General features: G+C 40.9%; 1 protein-coding gene across 2 annotated transcripts in view; it reads left to right on the top strand.

Annotated features, from left to right (window-relative positions):
* Window positions 1–23,136, top strand: part of DDHD1 (DDHD domain containing 1) — a 74,114-nt gene extending 50,978 nt beyond the window's left edge. The window contains exons 7-12 of one of the 2 annotated variants that reach the window (XM_067295158.1): window positions 9,173–9,435; window positions 11,590–11,665; window positions 16,677–16,826; window positions 18,188–18,440; window positions 19,727–19,909; window positions 22,102–23,136. In XM_067295158.1, the coding sequence (XP_067151259.1) occupies window positions 9,173–9,435; window positions 11,590–11,665; window positions 16,677–16,826; window positions 18,188–18,440; window positions 19,727–19,909; window positions 22,102–22,283 (1,107 nt within the window). In that variant the 3' untranslated portion in view covers window positions 22,284–23,136. The remainder of the gene's footprint in view (window positions 1–9,172; window positions 9,436–11,589; window positions 11,666–16,676; window positions 16,827–18,187; window positions 18,441–19,726; window positions 19,910–22,101) is intronic. The other variant, XM_067295159.1, reaches the window with a different exon arrangement.
* The last annotated feature ends 1,322 nt before the right edge of the window (window positions 23,137–24,458 follow it).

Below are 24,458 nucleotides of genomic sequence, written 5' to 3' on the forward strand. Positions count from 1 at the left end.
ATTTTGCCTTTCCTCTAGCTACAAAAAGGAGTCCTGTATTTTTTATTTTTTATTTTAGCTACTCCTGTTTATCCCTTTTTATTTTATATGACCAACTTTGCACAGATTAAACACAACAATATGAAGTAGAGCATTCTCCTGGAAAATGTTTTTTTTTCCCCGTGTTCAGTGCAGAGCTGTTCTGTGGCACTTTGTTCAGAGTACTCATTCTAGCTCAGAAATGATCCTTGTCTTCAAGTATTCACTCGGTCACTTGTTGCTCAGAATTAGTATTCCTGCTTGCCACTTCAAAATGCCAGCCCGATTCTTTGTGTAGATTGTTGGCACTCCTAATGCTTTTCATCCAAAAATCTTCAAATACCTCAAAAGGAGCTAATTAAACTTTGCTGTGCCCCTGTGAAATAAATTAAGCAACAAGGAACAGTTCACCCTAGAGAAGAATAAAGCCACTCTTCCCCTGACAACACTTAACAATATTTTGATATGATTTTTTTCTACTTCTAAGGATTTTTTTCCCATAGAAGTAACATAACTGCTGCTTTAAAGCTTTTCACCATTCTTTACACAATTCACTAAGGGATTTGCAAGTGGGTAGCCACTATCTTCTTTCTGAATTCAGAGCCTCACCATATCGGCTTTCACATGAGAGAGCGGACAGAGCTGTTTCTGCTGCAGCTGGGTTGTTCTGCTAAGTGTTACGGAAGCAGTGTGGACAACCCCATCTCTGATTTCAAGTATTGTTCCTTCTGCAGTGCGGTAGGAGAATCTCCAAAAGGTGCCTCTGACTTTTGGCATGTAATGTGATACCAGACAGATATTAATAATTCAGTATGATCCCATGAACATGTCGGACAGGCTGTTCTCAGAGTTCAGCCTGGAGGGGGCTCGCAGCCAACAGAGGGAGATTCAGTTGTGCAATTTCCGCATCGCTGCAAGTGAACTTTGCTGTGCAGGCCCTCATCTGTCCAGTGATCCTTGATGAGTAAAACTGAGAATCCCTGTTTAAACATGTTATATTACACAGAAGATAAGGAGAAGCAGTAAGTTGATATTTTGATGCACACGTGCTGTGTGAACAATCACTTCATACTTTAATTCCTTCCTTGCTCATGCCATTTAAGGTAATGTAGCCTTGGATGTCAGTGTCTTCAGTGGGTGACTTCGTTTCACAGCCATGTTACTGTAGCTTAATATTTCTTCAATAATTAATGGCTGTCTCAGAGATTAAAAAGACTAATTGATACATAATAAATTTAGTGTTGCCACCTTCATTATATTGTTAAGTGCTTGTTTTACTGATCTGCATTGTACTTACTTCCAGGCTGATTGTAATTCTGTAAATTATTGATATATGTGTTCGCAGAAAATGTCTTTAGTACAGGATAATATTTGCAGCCATCATCCAAAGATGTATAAAGATTAAGTTCAAATATTGCAGTAGCCTCAGAAGATTAGTAGGAGGTGTTTGTGGATTACTTTTGCCACAAGTGAAATGCAAGGTGATGTGGTGGGTATTTAACACTTCCCCCCAGCTGAGGACAGGAAATGAAAAACACAGGGTTGGTGACATGGTGACTGTGGGCTTGGTGTTGAAGGTACATTACAGGCTTCAGGAGGCTGGGGGAATGCAATATAATGCAGCCTACCTAGCACTGCTCCCACAGCAGACTTTGCTGTCCACCTTAAAATGGCTTGATAGTTTGTTATACACATATTAAAAAAGGAGGTTAATGATTGTACTCTTGAAATTTGGAACAAGTATTAATTTTTTACTGGAGCTTTCATCCCTCTTTGATATCAGCTTTTGCATTTGAAATGTCCTGCTGTTACGCAGTCCTTTCAGCAACAAAAATAAATTGTTCTGTATGTGTTTAAAAATGAGAGGGATGTGAAGCAGGAAATTTTTAACTGAGACTATTTCAGTGTAGTTTTTGCTTAGTCTGTAGAAGGTAGTGTTCAAAGAACTGCTTGGCAACGCTTTCATGGCTTGCTTAATTCATTTCATTGTCCTTGAATGTATTCTCAACTTTATAAAGCGACAGTTTACTGGATGTGCCCGAACCTAAACTCTTTGTCTTGAATATAGTAACTCGGTCAGAAAAGGGGCAGACTCAGCGTTTCAGTGGAAGGAGAGACTGAGAGAGACTCAGGTCTAGATACCCTCAGATGCTTTTTGTGTAATGTCACTAAGATATACAGCCACTCCTATCTGTTCACACAGCTAAGTCTCGTTCTGGCCTCTCGTCTGTTGTTGTGACAGTCTTCTGGCTCCCATCAGTGATGCTGTCTGGGAGTGTGGTAACTGCTGTGTGCTGGAGGGTCAGCAGTCTCACCCCCGTCTTTGTGTTATGTGTTGGCATGTTCTTGTTCACATGGAGCAAACACTCCTCGTCTTTGCTTTCAAGGTCCTTTACAAATCCATCCTTGAACTGCATCATTGGTTTTTAAGGACCTTCTTCCACCTCCAGTTGGCCCATCGCACCGGTTTCTTGTTACCTACTTGCTGAATTTCAAACAGGTTTGCACTTTCTCCTGAAGTTCTCTTGACATTTGGAGGGAGCTGTTTGCAAAACTCACTGTTCTTCAGATCTCCTTCAAATTCCTTTCCCACGGAGCCTACAAAAACTTTGATGCTGTTCAAGCTGGAGGGGTTGCAAAGGTCAGGTTTCCTGCACTCCTCTTTTTTTTATGTAGTTCTGTTATTTTTTCTTTTGGTCTGCAAGCTGCTCATGTCAGTAAGAGTGTCCAGAGGGTGAAGATGTTGTGGAGGGAGCAGAGAGGAAGGTCCTCTGAAAGTTGCAGCAAGGGGCAGTCAGAGTTAAGAACAGTCTCAGGAGAGGACACCCAGTGAAGCCCAAGAGAAAACCAAAAATTTTATTGGCTTTGACAGATCAAAGAGGTTGGGACTGGAGTGCTACATCCGAGTTTCAACTACAAAGGGGTCGTTGAGGACTTCGGCAAGAGCAGTGTAAACTGTTAACTTCCGGTGCTCAGAGAGCCAGCAGGGGTTTTGTACTCCGTGTTTTATTGAAAAAAGTCATTTGCTGGATATTGAGGGAAAAAGTTATCTTTTTCTGCCCTGGTACTTTTGGAGTGCACCGAAGAGCCCCCTTCAACCCAAGCAGTCTGCCCACAGTTTCTAGAACGTGCAGGGAGATCAGGTTCTTCCTTCTACCTGGACCACCTCGATGTCTAGGAGGTGTTCGTCTGCCGTGTGCATAGCTGACTTCCCTTTGCTTTGCGAGAAATAGGCTCATTTATGTCTGTGTCTCGCAACATCGCAGGCTTGTCTTTTGCATCGGAGGGTGACTGAGCAGCTGTTTCGGATGCAGGTGCTGGGGATTTAGCAGTTTGGTTTTTTCCAGCTCAGCACAGAAGGGTGTTAATGTTGTGTGCAAAAGGGGCCTCAGCGGAACCAGAGTGCAGCTCTGTGGATATTTCACTGCTTATGTGGTTACTTGCTCCCCTTCATGCTCTGGCAGTTCAGCCGTAACCAGGCACCCAAGGGGTGATCAGGGATGTGATCCTCCTGCCCTTATGGTCAGCCGTGCCGCAGCTCCCTCTTCTGCTGAGGTGGCACCGGCCCGTCTTGTCTGACAGCGATTCTCATCTCGTTTGAATAAAACGCATGCCCTTGCCGCCAGGATTCCTGAGCGGTTGGAAGGGACTGTTATTTTTTTACTTCTGGGAAGTGATATGCCAGACAAGCGCGTAATTGGAAAGCAGAGGGGATTTATGACCTGATCGGAACAGGCCCAGCGACCCATTCCTATTACGCGATTGGCAGCCTGGTACTTATCTTCCCTTGAAATTACGTGGCTGTCATTCTGGCTGTCCGTGTGTGTGTAGAAAGACCATTTCCTACTTGGCCTTTAATGAGGTTTGCGAAGGCCATAGAGCATTTAACCTCGGTTTGTCGGAATATAAGGTGATGACCTCTGAGCAACTTGATCCTCTGAGCTTAAGTTTCTAGCATGGAAGATTTACTGACAAAGCTTAACCTGAAAAAGGGAGCTTCAGGCCCCTAATAATTGATCTACTTTTCATGAAGTAAAAATGAAAAACGTTCCTAAAAGATTTTCACAGAGGATCAGCAGCTCCCACATCTGCTCAGTCTCCCTGTGGTGTTTTTTCCCATTCACCCTCCCTGTTTTGCTGAGATCTTTGACTGCTGGAAATCTCTCCGTTGCCCTTTGGAACCAGACTAAAACATGTAGGAAATATCTTCATTCCTTGGATACTGTTCTGTCAAACTATGTCAAAGGCTGCATCTCAAGGATATCTGTGCTTCAACCGGCCTTCAGCAGGTCTGCAAATTTAATAGTACCTAAGGGCTCCCTACCCAGTCTGAGAACTGCGGGGTGCTTAATGTGCCTGATTACGATTTGCCATAAAATCTGTTTGTGAAACTTGCCTGTATTAAAGGCTTCAGGCATTGTAAAGTCCTACTTTTGTATTTCATTTTCTCTGGATATTCATGAGTATTTGCAGTATTGCGTCTGCAAGGCTCATAGCACTTTAAATCTGCACCAAACTTTTGCAGTGAAACAACTGGTCTGTGAAAGGTGCTCAGGAATAAGGTGCTCCTATTTTTCCCTCCCCCTTCAGCAAATGTGGAACATGCAGAGGTAGGGTGTCTGCATGCCTGTCTGGAAGCCTGCAAAGGCAGACTTGTCTGCAGAGAAGGGCTGGAGATGGGTCGAGCTAAGGCAAAAGATGCAGGAGTACCTGAAGAGGAAGCAGTGCCGGGTGCCAAGCAAAAGAAGCAGAGAGATTTCTACACTAGCCGTCAGTGGCATCACACTTGTCTTTTGCAGCACACATTTTTGGAGTCCTACTGAGTGCAACAAGTGAAGGCTTCTGGCTTTGGGAATTTTCCCCAAAAATCAGAACAGGGAGAAAAAACTTTTCTGGGAAAGAAAAAAGGACCATTGGAAAACTTTCTGTGCCTTTCTTTCAAACTGTGTGCAGTGTGCTCAGGCTGATGCTAAACTGATGTTGTGGTAGGAAGGTCAATTGGGATGAAGGGGATTTCATATAACTTGTTTTGAAGAAATAGGAAGTGCTCCATTTGTTACAGTTTTTCAATCCCTTCAGTAATGGAGCTGTCGGTAGAAGGCATTTCACTGGTCCCTCCTGGAAGAGCAGAGGGGAGCCGAGCCGAGCTGAGTTTAGCAGCCAGCAGATTAGCAGGCAGAGCAGGAAACACGGTTAGTGGGAGCAGCTGCTTGGAAAAAATCAACTCAGTTGGTTCCTGCCACATTTACTCTCTTGTGAAGTATTTGAGCTTGTTTAGTCTGTGGGAGAAGCCTTAGGAAATGGTAGTATTGGTTGAGAAAAAAATTGAGGAAACTAGCCATTCTGTGGGAAAAAGCTTACTAAAAGCCCTCCTGTGGGGGAGTGCCAAAGAACAGCACTGCTGCAATGGCTGGAGAAATGGCTCTTTGTGAATGATCTATCTCACTTATCCCCAAAATAAGATGGGAACTAGCTAGCAGGGAGGCAAGAGGAGAGAGAGAGAAACAGGGGTCTGTTCATGTTGCATTACACCAGTTCTGTTTTTTGTTTTTTTTTCCCCCCCAGAGGATTCCTACTTTCCTGTTTTCGGGCAAAACCAGCAGGCACTTCCTAAACGCATAATAGATTGCATGGACCCGCCAGCAGTGAGGCTTGGGGATGGCAGTAACAAGGGAAATTAGTGGGTAAAAGGCTTCGTTATTGGGAAGTGATTTGTTCTAGCTGTAGCACGTGAGAACAGGGGAAACTGTCAACCAGCAGGAGACCAGTTTCAGGATGATGCACCCTTTGCCCAGGTCTGTACTTACAGCCTTACAACAAGGTATATCAAGGCATAGACCATGGAGCAGCAACTCAGTGGTTTTGTGGATTTTTTTGGAGGTGAGGGAGGTGTTTTTGCTGCTTTGTTTTTCTTAAAGTAAGCAGACTTCCGTAAATCCTTTAGAAAGAGCAAAAGGGCAGGCTGTGGATAGAAAAAAAATCAGTCCTTAAAAAGTTGACTTTAATTACAGTGATGCAGTATGAGAGAAAATTTCATAGGTAGTTACATTTTTCATGTTAAATTTCAGTAAAAATAAAAGTCATCAATTTTAACAAATATACATAAGAATGATATTTACAGAATAGGATATATATCAGGCTGTAATGACAAAACAGATTTTAAAAGACTTTAATTTACACTTACGGGACTAAAGCCTTTTTCAAACCAAGCTGTTCTTTTACAGGTCAGGATATTGTATGTTTATGAAGAGTGAAAAAGTAAATCAGGATTAAATTTTTTTTAACTTCCTATACTGCTTAACCAAATCATTTTTTATCTAGGAAGTTGCTTTTTCTTTTCTTTTTTTCCCTTACTAAATACCAAAAGGTTCAATTATATTATCTGAGTACTAATACAGAACTGTTGGCAAGATGAGAATATCTATAAGCAGCCACTGCAATTGGAGGGATTTGGGTTTTTTTTGCCATAGCGGCAAAGCAGACCATTTATGGTGCCTGAAAATCCGGAGGTCTTGCTACAGCGGGACCTTCTACTATACAACTAAATTAGGTAACCAGTGATTTGGGATTTAGAAACAATCTCTGTCAGGGGATCTGGTTGAGTTAAAAGCTTATGATCTGGCCCACTAACTTCTGAATATGCGGCTGTTTGGAAATTCAAGCAATTTCTTCTTGCTGTCCTTGCTTTTGCCTAACTCCTCACTAACTATGTGTTTTTAAGGAGCAAGACAGTTAAAAATGTGGTTGGACTTTCCGGGTGTGATTTATGCCCCAAAACTGAGAGAGAACAAGACCCTTGTAATGAAATGCCATAAATGCCTGAAGATTACTTATCCGCTCTGTGCCTGTGAGCAGTGGGGGAGGCTGACATAATCTCATTCTTCCTGGAAGATCTCTGTTTTTCCAAGGAAATGGGCTGTGAAGGAGTAGGGTACTGGAGAGCAGGGTACAGGACTGCTGAGCAAGACGGTCAGTATACTGGGAACGATAGCTTTTGTGCAGCGAGAAACTGGAACCGGAGCTGATGCTCCAGCCAGAGCGTCCGCTGTGGGGCCAGGAGTCTCTGGTCCGGGGCTCCCTGCTGTGATCCCGACGGCGGGACGATGTGCATCGGCACCCTCAGGGGTACCGCGTCAGCCAGCCAAAGTGCGGGAGAGCGCTGCTCCCTTGTTTCACTGAGCTCCTGCCAGGTATCCCCAAACACTTTGATTTCAACAGATCTCTGTTATTTTGTTCTGGTTTTTAATCAAAACTTTTTTAAGGGGAAAAAAAACATCAGCCAAATCTAGTCCTGATTTCTCTTTCCAGCTCTGACTCTTGCTAAACCTCTGCCTGTTTGTTCATGTGTGAAAGCAGTGCCCAGAGTCCGCATGGAGCCAAACGCAAGAATAGGCAGCATCACAGCCAAAGAGACTTAGAAATGGCAGTGATGGTACTTATTTCCCTGAGCTGCTGCAAGTCTTTGTTAATCATTTCACAGTGCTTTGAGGCGTAGCATTTGTTGTGTGGTTTCTGTCTCAGTAAAATGCGTATCAAACAGTGGCGGTCCTACTGCCATTCATATTTACATTCAGTAATGATTCAGGCACTCGAAAAATCATGTTCAAATTGCATGTTCTGTAGCATTAATTTCCTGCCGCTAACAAGGGAATGATTTGCAATTTTGCGTTTGTCCTCCTCTATGCTACCGCCTGGAAGTGTTGCTCAGTTACCACATCGAGTTTCGCAAGCAGAGCTGCCTTATTTGTATTGTCTCATTCTTTAATTTCATGGCTTTTAATATTGCTCTCTAAATAAGTTTTTTCTATGAATCTTAACATTTTCATGCATGTGTACCTTAGTGCGGGATTTGAAGCAAATAAGCCTCTGGGCTTTTCAATTAGCATTGGATCAATATATAGTTATCTCAGTAATACTACAGGATTAGCTTGCCATGTCTGAAAACTATGTTGCATTCCTGTTCCATGCCTCCAAAAAAACCCAGAAACCCACAAGCAAAAATGTTTGTTCTTTTCCTTAGCATTGTTTACATCAAATGTTCAAATCCTAGCTCTTCCCATCTCATTTGTACTTTTTCTTCTTGCATATCTTCCTTCTGCCTAAGATAAAGCTTTTTATTTTTCAGTGGTATTATTTCAGTCTGATTCCTTTGGAAAAATTACAGTAGGTGCATTATGGTAGGAGAAGAAATAGGACAGAACACTTGGTCCCCTTGTTGCTGATTCGTGAGCAGAATAATGAAGGTTATGATGAGTTCAAGTATGTTTTACAAAGATCTGAAAGCAATTTGAGGATATTTTCCCAGACCCCATTAGGCTGTCATTGTAGTATCTGACCATATCAATTTTAATGGATATATCTTCCCAGTTCCCTACAGAGAGGTAGGAATGCTGTTACCTTGGTTTCATAAATGGAGAAGGGAGAGCATGACTTGTCTAGGGTTACGTGCAAAGCTTGTGGCAGAGATGTGAGTTGATTCCAGATCATGTATGGCCCAGCCTTCTCCTTCCAACCATCTTGGGTTAAAAAAGGGAGCTGAACCTCTGACATGGGAGAAACATGCAGTGCTGTAAAAAGGTAGAGAAACTGGGGGAGAAACGAGCAATAAGGGAAATCCAGGCATGTTAATACTTGCTGTTGTGCTAGTGGACTATTAGTGAAAACAGAGTACCTCGCTATTGCTCACCTCAGAGGATGCTGTTAAGTACTTTAAGTATCTGTTATTTTTATAAGGATTTATTCCAATGTAATGCCTTTAATGTCTTGGGCTGTGTAGTGCAGCTGGTCTAGGGCATGTGGTTATCACATGCCCTGCTTAGTGGTTCCTTCTGGGCCTGAATGGAAGAGAAGCACCACTGGAGTCAGGAACAGTCAACTATCCAGTTGCTGCTGTAAAGAAGTCAGTGTCCCTCGAGCCAAAATTCATTTGTTCTGTTTTACAGGTGGGGATTTGGAGGGCTGTTTTAAAGACAGCAGAGAGTTGAACTGACCACAAGATTTTGCTCATCTTCTAAGCCTAAGTGAACTCGAAGATCATGCTTGACCTAGATGTATGTTTGAGAAGCTGGTCTATGTAGTAGGCGAAGACATGTGAACACGAACAGAAGTGTAAGATGTTAATATTAAACCTTCTTTCCTTCCCCTCTTAAAACAGCTTGTCAAAGGGCTGCAGCAGGAGCTAAACCGACTATACACGCTCTTCTGCTCTCGGAATCCAGAGTTTGAGGAGAAAGGAGGGAAAGTCTCCATTGTGTCCCACTCACTGGGCTGTGTGATCACCTACGACATAATGACTGGCTGGAACCCTGTCCGGCTTTACGAGCAGCTGCTGCAGAAAGAGGAGGAAGAGCTTGAAGACCATTGGATGAGCTACGAGGAGCAACGTTTGCTTGAAGAACTTTATATAACTAAGCAACGGTAATGTATCCACTTCCCCTTTGTTAAGGAGGAAAACACATCCCAAGATGATGTCCTTGGGGCGTTTCCAGAATCCACCATGACTGTTATCTTTTGTAGCTGAGGTTTTTCTGTTGGTGCTGAATGGCAATAATAAATGCCAAAGGCAGGACTAAGCAGGCAAAGGGAGCTGGTGTTGCTAACAGGAGTCTGAACATACATCCTGCGCACTGTACCAGAACCGAACAACTAGCTGCTGCTCACTGCTCAGCTACACTGGGAGCCACTTTTAGCCAGGAAGAAGGATAGAAGATCAGACCATTAGGCCTTAAGATCCTTGAGGAAAACACACACAGCAAAGTAGCTTGCAGGTGGGCAATGAGCAGTATTACAGAGTAGTGAAATTGCTGAATTTCTAGACAAGAGTGAAAGTTTTTCTCCTAGGATCAGCCTGGAATTTGAGCTCCACCAGCTGGATACAGATGTTGCAATTGCAGCTTAGTGTTTGGGTTTATGGGGATTATTCTGCTGTGGATCACTGACCCGCTTCTGCTTGCTGCCATCTAGAAATGTTAATGCTGTTTTGAGTGTGAAGCAGCACTGTGTGTTGTGGCAAATAAGATCACAGTTTCAGTGGCTTGCAGGCGTTGGCAGGAATTCTCACTGTTGGTAGGGATTCTCAGTGTTAGAAGATCTTGCAGATCATGGTGATGACTCCTCAGCGTTAAGGTGACTTTCCTGTTTAACCTGGCTATCGAGGTGCTATAAGACGTCCATAGATGGAGAATATGAAAATAGTAGCTACAACTTGAATCTTTCCAGTGGGAAGTGAGGGTAAATCGTGACCACAGTTCTCCTCTGTTTCTTCTTGAAACCTGTCTTAGTATTGGCGGTCCTTTGGACGCTCTAATATAGCATCAGATCTCCTGCAGTGCTTGAAATCGGTCTGCAGGTAATTAGTGATTGGTACAGGACATCTCTGTCAGCCGCAAGGCTGGATAAAGTGCAGCCTTTCTGAGAGAAGATAAATAAGAGACAAAGTGAAGTTGCCCAGTGGGTGAGAGGACCCTTCAGGTATATGACTAGCATGTGATCAGTGACATTTTACCATTTTCACACTCCTGGTCCTATTCCTTAGGCATTCACTGAAGTGTTTCAGATTTGATCCAACAGTAATCTAATATCATTTGACATGGGCACTTGTATATAAACAGAGTGGTTCTCTTGTTCGTGAACCATCTTAGTTTAATTCAGTCTGAAACTATAGAAAATATACTGCTAACACCCCATAACTTCTGGATTTCTATTACTTTAATGTTAGCACTCATACTAGATTTCTGAAAATACTTATGCTCGAGTAGTGTGTGACAGCGTGTGTAAGTATTCTGTGTTGTAGAATAATATACATATAGCATGTGAGTTTATGTATTGGAACCCTTTGACAATATTTGATGAGAGTTAAGAGTTCTGCACGCTTTCTTTTTTAAGACCGAATCACATTCATTTAAAACATACAGACTTTTTTGAAAGTGCTACTTTTCAGAATGCTGTAGCTCCAGATTTGTTTTTTGCTAATCAAGATGGCAGAAGTTAAGCTTAACATTTTTATTTGTAAAATGCTCTTTGGGAACTGTAGTTCTAGATGCTCTAGTGCTGGGGTTAGACAGTTGTACCAGTCCATTGCAAGTGCTTTATATTGTAGCTGCTTTTTTATTCAAGGTAACTAGAAGAACAAGTACACAACCTTTTGTTAATGACAGTTGAAAGGGATGTGATGCTCCAGATATTCCATTGCCATAAGGAGCTCCAGAATGACTGGGCTACAGATTTTCCTGTTGGTCTGGTGACAAAACAGGTGATTTGGTTGCATAAAGCAGCAAAAACACCAAAGAAGCAGAAGTGAGCCACCTGCTCCTGAGGAAAGAGGATGGGAAGATGCTTGGAGGGATGAACAAAGAAACTGTCACCTCTTGTTTGATTCCTTCCATGATCAGAGAAACAGGGTTTCGCATGCATTGTTTCTTAATAAATTGGACTGCCTCAAGAAATACTGATACCATCACTCTCTTTTCCTAACAGACACAACCATCAGACCCTGCAGAGCTGCCTGTTTGGATCAGAGAGTTTAATGCTACATTTTCTACTGTATCTCAGAAAGATTTCCTTCTTTTCTAGGTTGAGAGAGATAGAAGAGAGGTTACATGGCTTAAAGGCATCCACCGTATCAAAAACACCTGTCTTAAAATTTAAGGTATGCATGTCTGAGAGGTTTTTACCATATGTTCTACTTGCTTTAATAATATACCTGCAGTATGAGGTATTCTAATTACTTTTTTTTTCCATTTCCCTAGGGATAATGTTGATAGAATAATTTTAATTCATTGATTGTAGTGTGTGTGTGTAAACATGTTACTGTACTCATATGTTCTTATTACAAATATATGTTTATATGTAAATATATAAACATGTATATAAACTGTTAACATTACACACACACACAACCATATGTGATCGTGAAAGTCATTTGATAAATTGCACTAATCATGCATCTTAAACAATTTCACTTCTACTTTGTCTACTAATCCATTTTTCTTGGGAACTGCTTCTAACATGTCACACCTCTGAGTAGCTTCAAATCTGATTGAATTTCCTCCAGCAGTGGATTTTCCTTCCAAATTACTCTGGTCTGAGAGTTAGGACAAGTTACTTTTAGTCTCATGAAATAGATTGATTGCTAATTGGCTGTATAAATTGCTAGAATTTCATACCATTGGGAAATGGAATTTTCTAGCTCCTTGGTGGGATGTGCAACACTTTCTAGTTGCTCTAGTATATCCTGAAATATTAAACCATAAAAATGTGACATGATAGATGAGAAGAAAATAGATTATTGTTTCTTAACTTGCTATTTTTCTATCCTTCTGAATTCAGAAGGACTCCTAGAAGCCAAGGTCAATCATGAGCCATAAAAAAGAGAAAACTAACCATAATTCAATTTGTCATAGCCTTCTCCTTTTCATCACTGCTTAAAAGTATATATCGTTCTATTATCTCTACCATCAAGGAAGCTAGAGTCAGACTGATACTCCTCCAGCTCTGTGCAAAGATTATTCTTCACCCAGTTGTGTTCAAACTGCATGTTTTTAGAAAAAAAAAAAAAAACTTTTAGAGTGAGCAGGAAGGGAAGGGAAAAGAGACTGGGAAAAGAAGAGGGCTGTATCAACCCAAATTACTGCTAGGTAATTTTCCATTGCTGTACATCTTTTTTTTCCTTCCCTTTTGTGAAAGAAAGACATTTCATATCTGTGAAGTTTTATACTAGGGACTCTCATTGCTTGAGTACCATGCCTGTGACAGAGCCCAAGGGGAAGAGAGAGGCTTTCCGTGAATGTGGCAGCAAGGTGCTTCTCCTAAGGGACGATTTCAACAGGATGTTACTGAGAGAGGGTTTCTCATCAGCAAATCAGTCCAGCTTATTGAGGGTGACTAGCTTGTTGAGAGAGAAGTAACTGCTCTGTAGGTACCAGCTACCAGCATTTTGGCTCTTCGTGGCGGACCAGGGCTCCAGTTTGATCACAAGCAGCTATTCACTACAAGTGTTTGATCCACAAATTACTTTGGTCTATGATATGCAGGAGACTGGAGTATTTGGTCACTGATCTTTCTAGGATGCGCTACGCAACCAAATGGACATGTACGGAAAAGGGCTGGTCACTGTCAGTGTGTTGCCTCTTTTATGGACTGGACATATTCAGCTTCCCAGTATGAGGGAAAGTCACTAGTGTACGTTAAACAAGATTGAACTTTCTTGATGTTGAGCAAGAACAGAGGTAGCTTTTGGCAAGATAAGTGCAAGAATAAATGCAGCAGCTAACATGGCTGGTGATTAATAACAGAAGTAGTGATCTGTAGAACTGACTCAGCCTTTTGGGAGAAAAAAATGAAGGTTTGGAGTGTCTTGTGCTCTAATGTATTAGACCACTAAAATGAGAACTTGAGGGTTAGGTATCTTTATGGCTCTCTCTCCCCTACTCCTCCTCAGATGGCACAATTGAAGGAGCTGCTAAATCATTAGGAGCTGTGTGGGTTAAAAGCAAAACCAACACCCCACTGTAAATGCAAAGCTTAGAAGTGCAGCCTTCTCCCCAGCAGCTATGTAAGAGGAACAGGAATGAAGACTAAAGGGGCTGAAGAGCATGAAAACATGGGGAAGGGTGTGATACCAACCTCTTTGACACTGTGGTTCCTGAAAATAGCAATGTGGTAGGCTGATTTTCAATCATGGTAGGGAAGGGCAGGGCATACCTCAGTTGCTCTGTGGTACTGAGGTGGAAAATAGTTTAAATCTGGACTTTTTTATGTGCTATGTTAAAGTACTTTAGGATTCCTTAGCACTTTTTTTGGTAACCATAGGTGAATTAACTCTTCCGGAAGAAGCTCCAGCTTATAATTGACCTTGTGTTTTCTATGTAGCAGCATCTGACAGGGAGGTCAGTGTTGATAACAAATGTGAAGATTTATAAGGTACTAGTGATTTACCACATGTACAAGAATTATGAGAGCTTAGTGGGATGCTGGTGTGCAGCCTTATCTGAAAGGAGAAAACCTTTAAACTGAATACAGCAATGTGCTGTAGTAGTTCAACACACAACTGCCTAGTTAAATTCCCCATGTAATACTGATGCAAGTCTCCTCCATTCCCTTTGCTAGGGTTGCAGAACGTTCCTGGGTGCAGGATCAGGTAGAGGCTACCACACAGAAGGCTGCATTTCCTCATTCTGGGAGGATGTTTGGGATCCTCCAGGCTGAAAGGCAGCATAGATACATAAACTGGAGTCACCCTCTGTCTTCCATGTTAACATTACCGCTAAACATGTCCATTTATTCCCCACCCTTCCCTATGCACAAAAGAGGTGCATTGTCCCACTTGTATTTTCTCATTCAGGTTTTTTTTTGGTTCTAGAAGAACTGCAGAGTCTTGAGTTGAATTAATGGCTATTCAGTTCAACTTCTGCTTAAAATACAAATTAATTCATTATGTCTTTTGTTTATGGAACATAACCAGGAGAAAAGTGCTATCCTGAAAGGTCATGTTCTGAAAAATTGCTTCTCTGTTGTTAAACTTTTACAGAAATATATGTGAGGTTCCCCACTCCTGCTTCAAGGAGAAACAACAAAATTAATAAATGTATTTCAAAAATATTTTAGTCCTCTATTCCCAGTAGGTTTCATTGCACATCAGTCTTCTATTCAGCCACTTTGCAATAATGCTAAGAGTCCAATGGCTGCAATTTAAAGGATTATTTTTGGACAACTTAATTTCAATTCTTAATATACACTGCTTTGCTATCAATCTATTGCCACCTCTTACAGTATCCTGCTATTGGTATACTTTGTTTTTGTAAGCATATCCAGAGCTGGAAGACGACGTTGAAAGGCTAGTGCATGTACAAAAATATATAACAAAGAACACTGCACTCCAAGAAGACAGCGTCTGTCTGTGGACATTGTTGATCTTCTGTTTATCAGTAGACATACTGGAACAAAAGCCATGCACCTTGTAACCATTGAATCTATTTACCTTTTGAGATTTCTGCCTAGTCTGCACTTGCCTGAAGTGAATTTATGAAAATGTCTTTTAAATATCTGTTAGCAAGTGTAAGCTGGCAGTCACAGTACCTACTGCCTTCTTTCCGAAGGAGAAAGACCATAACTGTGTACTCCAAATGCTGGATACAGGCATATCAGATGGACAGGGTTAAAGGTTACTTATTCACTGTAAAGGATTACACTGTGAATATCTGTTTCTATTGTATCTGAAGATGAGAAAGCTTTTTGTCCAAATTGCAAAAATGTAAGGGTCTGTGTAAAGCTTAATTATGAGAAAGAAGAGCTTCTTTGAACTAGACTGGAGTAACAACACAGATGACGAAGAGCAGCGCTTTGTAGCACACAACATTGAATGGCTTTGCTGAAGACCTAGATTGTTTTTTCATTGAAATGGGACTCGAACATTCTTTTGGAAGAAAGAAGTGGGGTACCAATGCCAAGTAAGAGGAGGAAGAATGTTTTGTGCAGTGCTGGAATCTGATAGATGAAATGGACCATTATTTCCACCCCCTTGCTCCATGTGCTGACATATAGCAAAGGCACTTGGGAATCCAAGCATTCTTCATGTGCACTTAGCAAGAATGCAGCAATTTCTCTTGTTGATTAAGCAGTAGTGCACTAATAGTTGCTCAGCTGTAGTGCCCTGCAAACTTGGCTCTACTATTGGGAAAGTTATAGCGAAGTTCTGATAATGGTAAAATTAATTTTTCGTATAAGAAAATATTCTAAAGGTTAAAAAGTAACTTTGACTTATGAAAATATTTTTGACTACAGAGTTTTACATTTGATGTTTCTAGGAGACGATGTCTGAGGATTGGTAATGGGATACGAAGCCATTCACCTCTAGGTCACTGTTGAATCCCGGCCCAGGTTGGTAGTGACCAAAAGTCGTTACCACTGATGCATGTTCAGTGACCTTTGTCAGATGGGTTAGTGGTTGCAGTCCAGGTTTACTCAAGTTGCCTCTCGGTGTTAGAGGCAGTCCTTTCAGAGCAAAGTCACGGTAGCTTTGGACAACGTGAGAGTAGTCTGCAGAATCGCCGAGTGTGCTGTACCTCTTCATGGGTAGCGATTGCTAATGTTTGTGGTGGCACTTTTGACAAGCACCATTCTGTGCACTTAACACTAGATGTTTTCAAGAGGTTGTACATAACACCAGCCTGTATGTGTGTGTGACTACTATAAATATTCTGTAGGTTGTCTTTAATACTCAGTGTAGCTTGCATTTCTACTTCCTTGATGGTGTGTGCAGCAGAATGAGCTATGGAGTACTTGGCTAGGGAAAGATTAATGTTTCATGAGAAAACAGACTTACAATCTTGTGAAATTCATCACATTTCCTTAGTGTCCTCCAAATTCTTCTCACTCCAACCCTTCCAGTGTTGGTAGACCTCTTTCAGTGCAAATATCCAACTTGTTTTTCAGTTTTCCAACTATGTAGCTCCACAATGTGTAACTCTCTTCTCACAGCAAAGGGAAGTGGGAAACTTAACCTGTTATGCTATAGTATGTATGTTACAGCGGTCTTCCCTGTTTTGACTCACTAATACTATACATGTCCCTCAGTTGAAACACAGAGAAAGAAATCAAATCCAGCCATGTTAGAAAGCGTTATTTCCTTCCTTATTAACATGGATGAAATCTTTCCTTAGGTTGAGAATTTCTTCTGTATGGGATCTCCATTAGCAGTGTTTTTGGCATTGCGTGGCATCCGTCCGGGAAACAGCGGTAGTCAAGATCATATTCTGCCCAAAACGATTTGTAACCGCTTACTAAATATTTTTCATCCAACAGATCCAGTGGTGAGTTCTAATTGCAGTTGCAAGCTTTTACCTTGAGTATTTTTAAACATCAGCTGTGCAATAATATGTGTGGTCATCAAAGCATGTGGATCAACACACGTATGTTCCAGCACATAACTATTTGTTAATGATTATTGTAGAATATTGTGGGTTTTATAACTGTAGAATAACAGTTTCTACAAATCAGTGCCTTAAATATCCTACACTTTGTTTCTCTTTTCATGTTAATAAGCATAACATTCAAGATTACTCTGCTTTTTTTTTTTGCAAAGACAGATGAAATAACCCTTCTCAGTCAAGTTCCAACTTCTGTTTAACTTACTGACTTCTATAAAACATCTTCTGTCCAAAGATGCTGTTAAAAATCTTCACAAGCAGTTTACAAGGTGCTGTAGAAAAACAAAGACACTGTTGTTTTCCCCGGGAGTTTTGAGTAGCAGGTGGCTAGAGAGTGAGATGGTACTTAAGAGAGAAGTATTGGTTATAGCTTTGCCCTGTCCTTGCACTCTTCCATAGGCAGCCGTTATTGGCTGTTATCAGAAACAGGATGTTGGGCCTTGGCAACTTCTTTGATGGAACCTTGATTTGGGAGTTTCATGTTTATTATGGAATAATAATTTGGAGGGTATCTATTTTTAAATTCCACTTGAGTCTGAATATCTTTAGACCTCTATCAAAACATGCTGGTTCTGCTCATCTCAAGATTTTGTTCAGCTCCAGCTACTTCCAAGATAGAACGCATGGCAAATTTTCCTTGGAAGCCCAAGGTGATTGATCAGATTACAATCAGCTGGCCCGTTCTGCAAGTAGTAACTTTACTTTTTCCTAGATAAAAAAAGTGCAGAATGCTTTCCTATATCTCAGTAAACAAAGAAAAATAAAGAATCAATAGAAAGCGTGTGTGTGTTTGTTTTTTTAAATAAACACACAGATGCCCTACCAATTCATGGTTTGCATAATGCTTAATGAAGATTCATCAAGCAAAATGTTTGCATAGCCAGGTCCTCACTGTCTATGCTGCAGTATATGTTTAGCTGTATGTAAGGTTTGGTCTTTCAATGCATTGTAACAAACATCTGTTAGCAGTAGTTTTGGGGATGTTAACAGCACTATGTAGTAGAAGTGTTGCAGAGAAATGTGCAAATGCATGTGTGCAAACAACTGGGAAGGTAATATATCTTCTAGTCTGTGTAAATAAATGTGAATCAGAACATAATGCCACTGTTCTGTCACTTTCTACACTTCATTCTTGTTACAGATATTTTGGATCTGAGGTTGAAGAGCACTCTATATTGGGAAGGGAATGTGATTTTTAGTCATTAATGATACTCAAGATTTTCTTTTCTGAATTACTCTTGCAGGCCTATAGACTAGAACCTTTAATTCTGAAACACTACAGCAACATTTCGCCTGTCCAGATCCACTGGTACAACACTGCAAATCCTCTACCTTATGAGCATATGAAGCCAAGTTTTCTCAACCCAACAAAAGAACCTACCTCAGTTACCGATAGCGAAAGTGTTTCAACTATACCAAGCCCAACTACTTCACCAGTCTTGGTTCGACGCCATTATGGGGAGTCCATAACAAACATAGGCAAAGCAAGTATATTAGGTAATTGTTCTATATGTCCTTTTTTATGTAGAAGCTTCTTGGAGACAATCACTGTTCTCTTGTGTGGTGTTTAAGGTATAACAGTAAGCAAGCTATTCCTGGCTCTTTTTGGTGTTTGTACGGTATAGGTGTATTGCTTGTTTTAGACCAAATTAACATTTACTTTGAAGAAGAGACAGTTTACGTACCCTGGAGTCAAGGCTTGCGGAAAGAGGATGTAAGTCAGGGAGTTTATGCCATTGCTGCCTTATTGTTGTCTTCCTTATTGAAATAACATCCTGGTGATTTAATAGTTTCCACTTTACCTCAAGAGAAATTTTTTTAAAGCTTGTTTTGTGACAACCTTTTCTGGTATTGACAAATAGAAAAATTAGTCTATAAAGTAAGTATTACAATTCCCTTTAACTCATAATTTCATGAAGGAATTCAGGCTTTTTTAATATGAAGTCTGTTCCTTTTGGTATTCTGATTCACAATAAGCTTTAATTTAAGGGACCTTAAATTCACTTTCACTGGAGCTCATAGTTGAGCGTGTACTTGCAGATTTTGTTGAATCAAGGCCTTTCTTTAGCTCTCTACATGGGATTTGGAAGAAGGCTAATATGACCTGGGGCCAGGAATCTTCCCAATCAAATAATTAAAGGGTGTACAACCAGGTCAGTCCTTAAGTAAAAATACGCGGTATTTCAAAGCAGGGTTCTATCACACTGCACTGCTTTTCCCTGTGTTTCTATAGTAACTTTAATGTGTTGTCCATGAGGTGGCAGCAAAGTCGGGAGAAAACATCACGGTTCTTTTACACCCCTATTCCTAAGCAATCAAATTAGCCTTTTCCAAGGGAGATATAGCAATTCTAAATCTCCGTAAGGGTTACACAAACATAAGGACCCTTAATGAAAGAAGAGTCTTAAGTGTCCTGACAGGATTCTTATATTCAGAAAGTACTAACATTGTTATAAAACATTTTTACCTTCTTTCATAAATAGTCTAAGACTACTTACTACGTATCCTTTAAAGTACCAGATTTGTTGGTGCAAAAGTATCCTCATTTATTTTTGTTTCCCTAACTACAGTTTCCAAATTATAACCTTTGCTTGTACACTAGCTTGGTCTCACGATTAAAAAGCACGCACTGAAGTTAGATAAGCTGTTCCCACCCTAGAACAGCATGAATAGTGTTTTCCTTTGTCTGTCACTCAGCTCTAATTGATGGGTGTTACAGTGACTTTAATTTGTGGTTTGCTTCAGCTGCCCTTATGCTTGTTTTTTCTCTGCGCTGAATGCAGGAGCCGCGAGTATTGGGAAGGGCCTCGGAGGGATGCTTTTTTCGAGATTCGGTCGATCGAGTACAACCGCCTCACAGACACCTGAGACGGGGAAGGATGGAGCAGAGGGAGACGACAAGAAAGCCACAACGGTTGGAACGCCGCCTTTCCCGCACAGCAGCTCAGGCTTTCTCGATCCCACAGGTTAGTGGCCAGTCCTGCACCTTACCAAGCCTCCCTGCCTTTTAGCTCCTGTGTGGGAAACGGAGCTTTAGTGGGCTGCACATGTATGCTGGGGGAGGGTGGGAATAACATACCAACAGACATATGCCCCTATTTAATTTTATTGGGTTCCTCTAGAATGATAAACATTGAATCTACTCCAGCTCTTTGAATCTCTTAGGTCTTTCCAAGGACTGACTCTTTTCGTTCTCCTTTTTTTCCATTTTTCTCCTAAAAGAGGTGTATCTGTATATATGTGTGTCTGTGTATATACATATATACACATATGCATTATATATATACTTACGAGTGTATGTGTGTGTATATATATATATGCCTGTATTTTGCAGAGTTTTAGCTAATTGGATCTGTATTTCAGTAGCTCCTAAACTCTCATGAGGGAAAGCAACATAATTGTCACAGAGAATCCCACTTACCACTTGTAATAAGATGGATTAATTTAAATTTTCCCGTACGTTTGCAATTTTGAAGCAATCTATATTTAAAGGCATGCAGGACTGGCAACAGAGGCTGTTCTTGCCCTAATCTGAACTGCCCAGAATGCAGAGTGCAGTTTTAGCAGTTGTTTTTTGGAAAAACCATAGGTACTTCCTTTACAGAAACTCATGCTTGGCTCAGTTTCTAAACTTCGCATTGGCACTGTTGCAAGGCGGGGTTTTTGCAATCTAAGCAGTCACAAGTAGTGGCACTGCTGTATCTTGTGATAGCGTTCACATGATACCTCGCAGTCCCTTCATCGCTGCTAATTTCAATAGATATCCTGAGTCATTACTTGAGGACGCAGACTTTATTTTAAACTTGAGGAAAACCCAGTGGCATGACAGCGAATACTGCAGAACTCTGGGTGAGGTCCTTTCAGTGGGCGGTTGGCGCTTCAAGGCCTTCTGCACAGCTCCCGCATCTCTCTCTCTTTAAAACTTCATCTCTGAGCCACAGAAGGAGAGCGTGGAGCCGAGGCCAGCGAGGCTGCAAGCAGAATGATGCAATCCACAGCCCAAGCATTTGCTTCTGAGAGGGCGGCCACATGGCTTGTGGTGGGATTTGGCTCCCGGCCCAAGCTTCTGTAACGGAATCTCACCAGAGAGAGACGGAGCTGTTGGGAGCGTTGTTTTTGCAGAGCGACTGGTTTTGAATGTATGCATCTTCGTGGAAATGACTGTGGTTATCTCCCAGTACACAGAGGCTCTGACTCTTCCTCTCCTTGCTGCGTTTGGAAAGCGGCGAAATGCCGCTGTGAAAATAAGAAGGGCTGTCATTCCCCGAGTGCCGCTGTGCCGTGACTGCGGAGGCAGCGCTTGTGCGATGCTCCATTTCTGTACTCTTTGAGCCAAGAATTAAAATTCCTTGAAACTGGCTTTGATAAATGGCTGCATTTTTTACTCAATATGGGGGTTTGGCTTTTGCAGCTAAGCAGGCTTTTAGTTTTGTCCTTTTTATTCTATTGCTTTGTAGAGATTTTCTAACCACTAAAGCGCCTTAACAATAGGTTAGCCACTGGCCCAGTTAAACATGCAGTGAAAATTGCTTTGAATGTGGTATTAATCAAAACAGCCATTGAAATGAAGGGATAACTGTTGAAATATATTTGGAATAATCTGGAAATTAAAAGAGCTTGTGCTGTGTAGGGAGTGCTGATTTTCAGAAAGGGCTTATAATTTTTGTGCATAGTTTAATCTCCTCACATAGCCACTGAAGATACAAGAGATCTGTGTATTTCAGAAAGCTCAGAGCATCCAGAGAGCATCAGAGCCTGACTTCTGAAAGCCAAAGTTCCTTTATGGTGCCTCAACATCTGCTGGATACTTTCATATAGTTACCATGAGGAGCATAAATAAATGTACTTATATAGTTACTGCAAGGAAAATACTTGCTTAAAAAACCACCAGTTTTTTCCAAGCTTTAGGATTTTTCCTCTGAACTAAGAAGCACTCTCAGGTCACGTTTGTGGTAAATATGCGTGCATGAAATGGATGTACATATTTTTTTAAAAATGTAGATGAGTGTGGTGTTAAATGCGAACACAGAGATGTTATGTCCATCTTATATACAGCAAGTAGAATCGGAAGCCAAAGCTGACAGAAAAATATGCAGGTGTTTTTCCTTCTTTTAACATACAATTCCAGTAACACTTTTGTTTCTTGTTCAATTTCTAGTGGAACTGGAGCACAGGATCGATTTCGAGCTCAGGGAAGGTCTCGTGGAGAGCAGATACTGGTCTGCAGTCACATCACACACTGCCTATTGGTCATCTCTGGATATTGCTCTCTTCCTTCTAACATTCATGTACAAACATGACCAAGAAGATCCTGACAAATCCAATTTAGACACTATTTGAATTTTTGACTGGGGAGGGGGAGGGGTGGGGGAGGAAATTTTAAAACAAATGGCACAAAACTGATGTTTTACTGTTAAACTGCAGTATATAAGGCATGGAGGTTTCAGGTTTAAGTGCATGTTTGGATTTTTTCCTGTTTCTAAAGAGCAAAAATGATTTGTATTTAAAAGCACTTTATAGTTTTAAACATTTTGCAGTGCTTAATTAGGCCTAAACTTATTCCAAATTCTCATTAACTTTGACTGTATAAAAAGTCAGTACGATGTGTAGCATCACGTAAGCACGGTTGTGCAGTGTGCTGGGTGACATACTTGTTAATGACCATAATTGCTGTTTAGTTCATTAAAGTATAAAGACTAGTTAATTAAATAACTAAATTAATTTCCATTAACAAAATATATGTTAGACACAAACCTAAAACTGCCATGTTCTGATGTTTTATGTATCAGTAAATAACAAACGGTGGTGTCATTTTTCTAGGACTTTATTCAGACCCACATCCTATTATCCACAATTCCATTGAAAGACCATTCTGACTGCTGGCTTCTGAGGGCCTGTGATACATGACACATTTAGAAACTAATGCTGAAAAAGCATGAAGCAAATATTTGAAATACTGTAATTATAATTTATTATTATCTCTAACTGTTTCATTTTATTCCAGTGTATAAAACATTACTTTTTTACTGGTTTCTTTTGACATAATTTAAGAACCACATTTATTTTCTACAGTGTTAAGACTTTTTCTCAGAAATACATATCTTTGTACTACTATTCAAATGAAATATATGGACACTGTGGCACACTTTAAGTATTTTTTCATTAAAAATAAATATTTGTGGTTTCACACAAATGACATTGGTCACATTCTTCTCAAAGGTAAGTAGTTGCTTTGCTTGGCCTTTCCAGGCCACAAGTGTTTCTCAAGCATGTGAAGGTTTTGGCCTCACATTTGACTTGGTTTGCAGAGGATCCAGCTGTCTTTTGCTTACCATTATTAAATATGTGTGTGCACATATGTGTATAAAAATATATGTATATGTTTATATATGTGCAAAGAATGCATCAAGAGGAAAGATGGCAGCAGAAAATAAACTTGGTGAGGCCTGAGGATACCAGAACTTAGATTAGATTTGTACCTGAATCTAAGGAGGAGTTAGGAGAGAAATATTGCGATGAAAGGAAGTAATCTGCAAATGAAACACTAAAAGGTCATTGTTGAGATTTTAAAACAACACGTAAGGCTCTGGAGTAGAAGTGTCAGATACGTGGCCTCTGAGCTGCCCCGGCTGAGGCATTTATGATCTGTATGGCATATTTAGAAGCTGCAGAATCCAAACTTTCATTTAAAAAAAAAAAAATTAAGCTGTGGCGTCGGTGAATAGCTGTGTTCTCCGTGTCAGCAGATGTGGTAACATCAGCCCAAGCCTGCAGACGGCCCTGACCAGGCTCCACCAGTGGCTCTGAGATGTGGAAACTGCAGAAGTCCTTCCTCAAATCCTTGGGGGGAGAGGATAGCTGTGCTCCCGAATAACAGCGCGTGGGCGGCTGTTTGTCTCCCCAGCCCATGGTGGAATGGGTAAGGAATTGGGACTTAGGCCTGTATGCTGGGGTTGTGGATTTAGGAATAACTATGAAGAGGAAAAAGTAATGCAAAGAAAAAAAAACAGCAGAGGGGAATGGGGAGGGAAGGTAAGGGCAGAAAAGCGTTTCTAAACACAGTGAAACCACACTGAACAAAGATCTTCCGATGCTGTAAAAGACCACGTTTCAGCGTGAATCTCTGCAGAAAAATTCCTTCTGGCCTCAGTGAATTGTAACTCTGCTGCCTGGCTTGTTTATCTTGGTTGATGATCAATCATTAAAAGTTAAAATAGACCCTGTGAGACAAGGAAGTCTGACACCTCTGCTCCAGAAAACAGGCTGTTGTTTACATTGCTGGTTTTCCAGATATGCGGCTTAATCAACTCTTCCTAATTAGGAGAACTTCAGTGTAAAAGATGACCCTTCTTTTATATTTACAATGTGCAAAACATTTCCAAATGTGCATGGTTTGTGTTTCAGTGCTTTGAGAAGGTCAGCTTGTCACTGCCATGGTGTCCCCTTATACTAGTGGATCCACGCTAGATCTCTCTTTAAATGTTGTAAACAAACGGGGTTTGATTCCTGCAATTC

Source organism: Apteryx mantelli, chromosome 4, assembly GCF_036417845.1.
Source record: "Apteryx mantelli isolate bAptMan1 chromosome 4, bAptMan1.hap1, whole genome shotgun sequence".
Taxonomy (NCBI): domain Eukaryota; kingdom Metazoa; phylum Chordata; class Aves; order Apterygiformes; family Apterygidae; genus Apteryx; species Apteryx mantelli.